Raw genomic sequence first — 9,767 nt, 5'->3', positions numbered from 1 at the left:
TTAAAATGTAGCCACTCTATTTATGAATAAAAAACCAAATATTAAGTTAATTACGGTGTGATTGGTACTCCTGAAGCATCTTCCAAACTGGACTTTTTTCTATTATTTGGGCTTTTGTCATTTCTATTTTGCAACGAGTATCATCTGCTTGTGGCTTGGAAGTTACCTTAGAGAAAAGAAAAATGAGTAGAACAAAGTGACTTTAGGCAATAGAATATTCAAAGTTTTATTTTCCAATAGTAGAAATGCAAAATTATTTAGCAGTGAAATTTGATTTTTGTGTTCTCAAGCAGGTGTTCAGGAATGCTGTACACAGAGGTGATAGTATTTCAACAGGAGTTAACAGTAAGTGAAGACAACTTAACAGTGGTAAATAGGAGCCAAAGAAGCTCTTAGGTAACTGAATTCTTTTCTTAGATGCTATTAAGAGCTATTAAGTTACCTTTAACAGTAGTTGAAGGACTCAGCTAATGCATCAGAGCACCAGTTCTACCTTAGTGTATTAATGCATTGTGGTCAGTATAACCTAAAAAGTTCCATTAAGGGAAATCAAGTATTTTATAGCTCTTGGCTTTTCCTGAGTAATACACTAATATTTTTAAGTGTATGCAACTGGACTTACCTTAGCCATAGTTAGCATTAATTTAACAGTTTCAGCAGGATTATGAACTGGTATTACTCGTAAATTGCTGCCCAGGAATCTGCACATCAAAATAAATAAGGTTACTTTTAGAGTATGTATTTAATTTGTTATGCCATAAAACTCAAACAGCATTCCCACATGAAGCAAACAGCTTTTTAGTGTGCAGTTTTACTTACAGGGAAGGCTGCTTTTATTCTGAAAGGCAAGTGCAGCATTCATGCTGTTTGTAAAGCCATCTGTCCCATTTCTGTACCACTTATTTAGGTGGGATTTGGAAGGGCTCATTTCTTTATCTAGGTCTCTTCAACAATCAATCAGCACTTCTTAAGCATGTGTACATTCAGAGATCTAAAATCTCTTCTGTGATATTGCTGAAGGCTCTCCTCAGTGGCAGTAAAAAATATTTGAGTTGTTTTTATGGCTGTGGAAGAGCACAGCAAAGTATCTGAAAACACTGCTAAAAATACTTCAGAATTTGAACTAAATCTTTGTAGTGTACTATAAATAAAACAACCTGTATTCCAGACACGATTCAGATAATGGGATCATTCCACCACTTTCATGTAAAGACTTGTTCACTCAATACTTTAACCTAAAATGATTTCTTTCTATAAATAGTGTTATTAATATGCATTCATTCTTGAGAAGGGGATCTGAGGATTTAAAATAGCAGCATGAGTTGTTATTCAGTGAGATTATGGAGGAGAGACATCAAAGCTTAGGCAAGCACAGAGCCTCTCCCTAAGAATTGCACCTTAGTGTGTCGTAACAATGAATTACCTTTGCTGCTGTTTTCTGTTGTAGAGCTAAAACAGGAGAGGCACTTCACAGCAAAGAATGAGGAATTTTAAATAACCAAAAAGAATTTCAGTAATGCAGATGAAGTGCCCAGCTGCTCAGTTGCACAGTCCCCTGTGCCCTCCCCTTGTGCCCGCCACCTGTTCTCCCTGCAATCTGCCTGATGACTTGGAGCCATTCACATTAGGGCCTCCTGCTGCTGAGCTATCTCAGCTGAACTTGTCTGCCCTTGCTTCTAATTAGCAAAAATAAATGTTACAGGCACTGTCCTTCTCTAAGCACAGGCACTCGGCTCCCTGGTGAGTTTTGCTAAAATGTGATGTACAAACAAGGGCTGGATTTACATTTTGAGATTAGGGAAATAAATTGGTGCAATTTTGCTCATACTAGAATGGGCTAAACAAAGCATGAATGAACAAAGTGCAGCAAAAAACCAATTACATGTACTTACCTAGATCCACGAACATCTATTTCTAGAAATAGTTTTGCTTCCAATAACAGCAGGTCTAAATTTAGTATTGTATGGACAGAACACTGGTCATTTGAACATGTCTTGCCTTTCCTCCAAGGTATTTAAATTTACCATGCAGATGTACTAAGGTTTTTTGTGGAATGCTCATTTAAGCTGTGATGGTAAAGACTACTTTTCTCCCACTTCCCCCTCGCTATACACAACTCTGTGTAAGGTGTTCATGTTGTTAACAAGAATCCTGTAGTTTTCTTGTTAATAATAATAATAAATAATCCTTCCCCAACTGCAGCAAAAGCATAGATAAGGAGAAAGAAGCAGAAATAGAAGATAACCTGACAATACTAAGGGGCTTTGTTTTTTAACAAATCCAACAGGTGACTTGTAGTTTCAAAGAACATGGCACAAGTTTCAACCCCACCAGGAGAAGCTCAGTCAGTAATTACAAACAGTAGCAGAACTTCAAGCTGCCAGGTAATAAAAAAAGCACATGCATTTAAATATATATAGATATATGTAATTGTCCATCATCAACATCAATTTGATATTGCTTGCAATGAAAAAACAAATTTAATTTTAATAAAATTACCAACTTGCCAAATGGAATACAGTTCCAAAACATCACATTTTAGTCATCAGCATGTGCACAATGCCCATTGTTCATAACCACAAAGTAGATTGAGAATTAGCATTGCCATCACCTGAATAATGTGGTCTTGCTGAATGGTGGCTGAACTTTTAAAACCTCTCATGAAAATTTACAACATTTTCACAAACAGGTAATAGATTTCTTACATTTCATCTCATACACTCTTTATTCATCAGCATTTGGCAGAATGTCCAGGATTTAATGAAGCTGGTGCTAGCTACTTAAGGAGGTAAAGATCAAAGACTTCATTAGAATAGTCACTTCTCTGAGGCCAAGAGTGCCAACCAACTGCAGTTAGGGCTACTGGACCTACAAGAAAATAGTTCTGACTACTAGCATGAAGCACAATTGGATCACTGTTGTTAGCTAGTATGTACTAAAATATGCAAGTTTTCAGACTTCATTAGAAATCAGAGATAAAAGTTTTAAACAAACCAGTTTTAATATAGTTTTATACTTTTGGTGTAAAATAACGTTGATTATTTAATTGTTCTAGCACAGTGTAACAGATGCTGTTCCAAGTAAACATTTTAAAAGCTGGTAAAAAATCTGCACTTTACACTACAGCCTTTTCTCATGGCATAAACTTGCCTGCTCTGTTTTGAAAGTGACCATGAAAATATGGTTAAAGAGCTAAGAAAATTGTCTAATTTTCTAATTAGAAAAAAAAATTTAAATAGTTATGCTCCATAGCCCTAAAATGATTGAAAGGAATCTTATTTGCTTTGTTTTGAGGAACATCCTCTTTTGTTACCTGTAATATGTCAGATTGATTCACTTGGTATTCTTTTTATTTGCTTTTAATAAACAAATGCTCTAAATAATTTTTTACAGTGAACTAGTAAAATAAAATTTGTGTAAATTAGTAAAATAAAATTCCTGAAATAATTCACAAAGGGTAAGATTGGAAAGAACCATAGTGTGTCAACTCCAACCTCCCTGCTCAAGCAGGGTCAGCCCAGAGCACACTGCACAGGATTGCATCCAGGTGGGTCTGGAATATCTCCAGTGAAAGAGACTCTGCAACTGCTGTAGGCAATCTGTTGAGTGCTCAGTCACCCTCACAGTGAAGAAGCTCTTCGTCATGTTCAGGTGGAACTTCCTGTGCATCAGTTTCTGTCCATTGCCTCTTGTCCTATCTATTCCTAAAATAATGTTTCCAAATCCAAGACTGCTATTTCATTTCTTCTTAGCAATATAAAGTTCAGTTTGATGTTGAAATCATACCTTCTCTGAATCCTGAACATGACACTCCATTCTTCTGGTCCATGAAGAGCAGCTGACAAAACCAAAAAGCTGTTCCGATGGATGTTTATGAACTTCTGAATTCTTGTGGAAAACTCTTCTTCCCCTGTCCTGAGCAAGTCTTGAATGTCTGACAGAATAAATGCAATGCCTATTGAGGAAACTGCTGTAAGTGTACAGGTCATGGCAGTAAAGGGATTAAGTTCTCACCACAAACTGGAAAGCACAATTCTTAAAGCAACCATTGGTCTGAAACACAATGGAACAGAACATGAATGAATTTCCACATCTCTGACAAGGAGATTTGGCCAGTGATTGCTAGTAGTTTGAAGATAAAACTACAAATATCTCAGGTTATTTTTCTACTGTAACATAAAAAAAACCACCAGCTATTCTATCTACTCAAAGCAGACACATTTGAATGCCTTTGAGAGCACATGCTTCAGGAACAAGCAACTGCTGTAATGGAATGAATTACGGGCAAATGCAAAGGCTGACTGAAAAGCTCAGGAAGTCCTGTTTCTAAATGAAAGAAACAGCTGTAAAATCTTAAAAGTTAGCTAAACTGTCTACTATGAAAAATAAACTTACATCTCTGTCAACTTAAGTTGTTGTGAAAGGGAAAGTTAAGGCTGAAGTTTAGGAGGGTTAACACCTGAGCATACAAAAGTCGATCTCAGCGTGTGCTAGTCCTTAGAGTTCAGGCAAATGGAAGTATTTCATCTACATGTCTACAACATCTTCTGTTCTAAAAAGGAAAACCAGCTGTTTCATGTTTACAATTTCAGTGATTTCTTAATCAAATCCACTCAAATAATCCTTTTCTTGCCTCCTTTGCCACTACTAGCTGTGCAAATTCAACTTAGAGGTTGAAAGCCAATGGCTCTTACATTTACAGCCATGTATATGAAAGATCTTGATGGCAGCTTATGTGCTTGTGGCATTTAGCATGTTTGCTCAGTTATAACACAAATTTACTGAACAGTTCAGCTGATGATCACCAAATCTCATGTAGCTGTTGTATAACAGGTCCAAAAAAAAATTACAGTGAAAGTGGTTAATCCCCAACATTATCTGTTTCATCCTCTGATTTACGTACAATCATAGCCCAAGTCCTTCCACTACTGCACAACATCCCAACAAGGTAGATTTTATTCAGTTTAGTGTAGCCCACAACTAAATAACTGCCCTGACTCTGTACTTCTTTGGATTTTATGATTTAAAAGCATGAACTTTAAAGTAGTGTACCAGAAAGAGGAAAAATCACAGATCCAGTTTCCACTGACTCTGAATATCGAACTCGGTGTTGTTGCCTCTGCAGAACTGTAGAAATTTCGTGATCCTAAATAAATTTTAAAAGGTTATTTTGAAAAGTCTTCAGACAACATGTTAGAAATATTCTTAAAGCATTAGCTGGACCACTATAGATAGACCTTTGGCACTGTTGTTCAAAAAGTATTTCTTATTCCACTAAAAATTAAAAAAGTACTAAATTGTTAAACATGATCAGTTTTGAAGTATTTGATTGGAGGTTACAAACACTGAATAATAATTATGTATGTGTATGTTCAGTTTGTCTTAGGAAACTTGCATTATGCATAAAGAAGGTTTTTTTACAGTCTGTTTTGGTAAGATGTTCTAATAGAGGATTTGCAGAAGGGAGGATCATACAGTAGTGTGTTTCTGTGACTGGTTAATTAGGCTGCATTATTTTCACAGATGTCAGCATCTCAGCTGGAAAATCGTTCAGCAATTTTGTATGGGAAATGATTTTCTTTAAAGCTTTTTGACAGAAAGCAATCCACACAGGAAAAGTAGAACATTGCACTATGCAGCATAATCATCTATAGAATGGAATGTGTTTGGATGTATTTTTCAGCCTGCAAAAAGCATTTCTGCAGTATGTTCCACAGAAGCTGCAAGAACACACATATATTAAAGGTTAAATCACTGAGAGTTTTTAGCTAATAACATGTTCTTTAACCTACCCATTCAACACACAGCCAGCCTGCTTATGTAGGGAAGTGCCATGATTTAGTGCAAGAGTACAACAGAAAATCTGGATTGCAAGTGAACCTTGAAGGAGACATTAACCAGAAATGTCACACTTTCAATTGTCTGGAAAGGGTATACTCAGTGGCAACTGCTTGTAAGGTTTAGCTACATTTTGCAAAAAAATCTCAGTTTCAAAGCCACTGCTGAAATGTTTAATGTACAAATATAACTAATGTCTATATGAAAATGATAGCTCATAACCAAAACTGACACAGAAAAGCTGTAGGTGCACAGTTTGTGGTAATTGGGGCTGTGGCTGAGCCTCCTCCCTGATGGGCACAGCTGTGAGCAGCAGGTGAGCAGCACTGACAGCAACGAGCCAGGGAGTGCCCAGGGGCACTGAGCAACCACCAAAGGGAACAGAGGGCACACAGGGGCAGGGCACCAACAGGAGGGGATAAAAGGCTGGGACAAAGAACAAGAAGGGCAGAGCTTGCAGCCTTCTGAAATAATGTGATGTTATTCTGCATGTGCAGAGACCTGAAGCCTTCTGATGTGGTGAGGTGTTGCTCTGTTTTAAAGCTTTCTGCAATGGTATGGGGATACTCTGTGTATTATGGCTGTAACAAAAAGTCATCTTGGATTTGTATTCAGTTCCCTCCATTGCTTTGCTTATGAGGAGGCTTTACTAAGAGCAGTAGTTTTGAGTTGAGCTGAGGACAGGAGTGAGTTATGCTGGTATGGCTGATGAAATCACTGCCATCCATTACCTCCCACCATATTATGGCACAAACATGCACAGCTTACAGGCTGTAAACTCCAAAATGAGCAGGCAAGTAAGTATAGGCTTTAAAGCGAGGTGATTCAGGAATTATTTCAACATGGTTCACCCATTTACACAGTGGAGATGGGGTGATAACCTTGTCAGCCAAGCTTGCATAAGACATCCCTGCTTGTGAATCAAAGCTCTCTTGCCTCTAAATTCTCTCCAGCTGGCATGAAATTGGCCTCAGCTGCAGAAGCTAATTACCAGCTCCTTGACATACCCTTTCACTTTACTTGGGAACAGAGTCAAGGCTTCTGATGTTAACAGATTAAAAATATATATTAATATCTGTAAGACTCAGTATTTTAAACTGAATTATGTACTTACAGGGTAATTGTCTACCCCTATTTGATACTGCATAGGAAAAATTAAAATATTTAGGGAGAAATTCAGAAAAAATTCAGCAACGTTTCTGTTGGAATTATTTATAGAGCAAACTGAAAGAGGCATCAGTGCAGCGCAAAAACGATGAGTCAGGAGAATATCCTAAAGCAGTGTAACTCAGAATAGCAGGTGGCAAGAATACTAAACAGATATGGAAGTAGCTAGGAGAAAATACATTTGCACACAAAAATAACCAGTATTCTAATAGAAGCAGTTTCAGACTAATATCTGGTTTATCCTGAAAAAAATGTACTCCTTGCCATTGATTAAAATATTCCCATATATATAATATAGGAAATTCTTTCAGCCTTTCCTGTGAGGAAAGTGAGTCAGATGCTGGCTTTGACAAGGGCTGTCCTACCTGCAGAGCTGTGCTCATAATCACCGTCGTTATCCACCTTGTCTGCTCCTGCCCACAGCTTTCTGCCATTTTCTTTCAGTGGTTTAATAGCTCTGCAATGAGGTGTCTCTTCTGAAAAGTTTGGGAAAAGGGAGACGACAAATATTTCCCGCCAGTTAACGAGGTGAGATGTGTGAAGCACAGGGATAAATTAAAGAGCTGACTAAAAACCAGCGGGGCGCCGCCAGCAGCGGGAGGAGGCCGGGAGGTTCTCTCAGCCTTTGTGCCAGCAGCTCCCGATGCCAGCCTCAGCCTGGCCCTTCCTCGTCCGAACCTGTCCTGGGGCAGCGCTGGAGCCCCGCGGCGCCTGCGGGAGGGGGCAAAGCAAAGGGGGAGCCGGGCGGCGGCGAGGGAGCGGGGCCCGCCCTCAGCCTCGCACCTCGGCCTCAGCCCTCACGCCTCAGCCTCCCCCTCACGAGGAGCCCTCAGGCGTCAGCCCTCAGGAGCAGCCCCGCGACGCCGGAACCGCGGCTCCGGGGAATGCTCGCCATGGGCGGCCAGCTCTGCAGCTGTTTGTGGGTAAGAACAGGCCAAGTTATTTTCTATAGAAGTTTCACAGGACAAAAATGCAAAAGCAAGAGACTGTTGTATTGCACTAAATCAGGCACGATTTCTTACAAGAGACTGCGCCACTTTCAGTGAAAAAGTAATACTGAATGTGTTGAGGTTTCTTTTTTAATCATGTAAGAGGAAATAACCCTTCCACATGGTCAGAAAGAGCTGCGATGCTGAACCATTAAAAGCACTGGTACCCAGCTCTGCTCTCCAGCCAGGCATGAGTCTAGCATCTAATACTGTCTTCTGAAACTGGTATTTTAACCAAAAGTCAGATATTTTAGTAAAAGCTTTTTCTTTTTAATCACTTTTAAAGCATTTTATAATAGAAGGAACTGACCTCATATGTGCAGTTTTAGAATGTAATTACAAAGAAATACAAATACTGGATTTAGGCTCCTGATAGATACCTTTTTTCCCTGGTAGCCACTTACTGTGCATGAAGTTGGACACCCCCAAACTCAGAATATCACTTGAGAAGCATCAAAGTACAGTGATGGGTAAGTGTGGGACAATGAGAAAAACCCAAATCTTAAGAGAAAATGCTTCCTATCAGTATTTTGCCTCCAGTTGTTACACATTTACTCACGTATATCATGCATGTTAATTACGGTTGGCAAATATTTATACCAGAAAGTATTTCTACTTGTCACTTACATTTGACAGTAGCTGGTTTTGGAAATAAAAATAGGGCTTGTTCTGAGACAAAAGGTTCTTAGCAGAATGGACCCTGCACTGTCTCCTGTGTAAGGGCTGCCCTGGCCTAATGCTCATCTGGGACGTGCCCAAGGGACAATTCTGATAGAAGTTTGCTCTGCAAGACCATTTGAATATTTCACGACTTGGCTTTCTCCTTTGTTTTTGAGCCTGAATGTCAGAACACTAATTGAGTAGAGCTCAGACTCAAAGAAAATAGATTTTTGTGAATTGTGTGTTCTTCAGAGCATTGTTCTCCACAGTAGTTTCCTTTCCCAAAAGGGACTTCTGAGGAAAGCTATCTGATGAGCTGAAGTTATTTTCCTACTTACTGTTACCTCTGCTGTGACCATTTCTGACATTTGGCCAGTCTTAGCTTTAAATCTCACAAGCATTTCTTTCCCCATACCTACAAGGTGCATTTCACATAAAGGTGAAGTTGCAGGAGAGAGAAAGAACAGGGCTGAGTCTGGCAGCATATCAAATATTTCCTGGAAGCAGAGTACAGGACCCCACTTAGGCAGGGATAGAAAGATCTTGTGATTAGAACTCCCCTATGATGAAGATAATGGCATAAGCATTCGAATGAATAACTAATTTATGACAAGGCAAAATCTATAATCCAATTAGTGTTTCTCTATGTTCTCCTGGCCCATATCCTGTATGTTGTACATCAGCTCCATTGTTTGGTTTTGTGGGACTGTTACATAGGTATCTTCCTCTATGTATTTTTACATGAAAACTGATTGTCTGTCTTCACACACACATATCAACTGTCCTGTTCTCTGATGACACAGTCAAAGAAAAATCAGTATTTTCCTTTAAAGGAGAAAAACAAGTGAAGGTCCACTAAAGATGAAAAAGGAAAGTTGTTTTTTTTTTTGCCATTTACAGAGCACAAATAAAAATTCATGTCAGCATTCCACAAGTTGAATGAAATACAGTGACTCAGCATTTGACTTACACATAGAATTTATTATTTTCTGTCATACAGAAATCAACTAAGAACCTCGAGTATGTAGCATGAGGAAGAAGGGTTGTGGGACTATGCAACCATACAGATATTCTTGAAACAGAACACTATGTTGACAAAAATTCATTTCAAAA

At 38.8% G+C, this 9,767-nt stretch overlaps 1 protein-coding gene across 1 annotated transcript; it reads right to left on the bottom strand.

The window, feature by feature from the left end:
- Positions 1-31: 31 nt before the first annotated feature.
- Positions 32-7,786, bottom strand: C8H1orf146 (chromosome 8 C1orf146 homolog). Its single transcript, XM_074546098.1, has 5 exons — positions 7,371-7,786; positions 5,053-5,146; positions 3,787-3,970; positions 623-701; positions 32-166 (listed from the first exon to the last, which is right to left on the bottom strand). Exons 1-5 carry the CDS (start codon positions 7,437-7,439, stop codon positions 47-49), a joined length of 546 nt encoding a protein of 181 aa, XP_074402199.1. The 5' UTR covers positions 7,440-7,786; the 3' UTR covers positions 32-46.
- Between the last annotated feature and the right edge of the window lie 1,981 nt (positions 7,787-9,767).

This window comes from Zonotrichia albicollis, chromosome 8 (genome assembly GCF_047830755.1).
Source record: "Zonotrichia albicollis isolate bZonAlb1 chromosome 8, bZonAlb1.hap1, whole genome shotgun sequence".
NCBI lineage: Eukaryota > Metazoa > Chordata > Aves > Passeriformes > Passerellidae > Zonotrichia > Zonotrichia albicollis.
Note: the sequence above shows the minus strand (reverse complement) of the source record. Positions and strands in the feature narration are given on the sequence as shown.

Excerpts from the sequence above, each read along its gene's own strand:
- C8H1orf146 (XM_074546098.1), bottom strand. The coding sequence starts at position 7,439 with ATGGCAGAAAGCTGTGGGCAGGAGCAGACAAGGTGGATAACGACGGTG. Across the intron at positions 5,147-7,370 it reads TTATGAGCACAGCTCTGCAG|GATCACGAAATTTCTACAGT; the intron begins GTAGGACAGCCC and ends AAATTTATTTAG. Across the intron at positions 3,971-5,052 it reads TGTGATTTTTCCTCTTTCTG|CAGTTTCCTCAATAGGCATT; the intron begins GTACACTACTTT and ends GTACACTTACAG.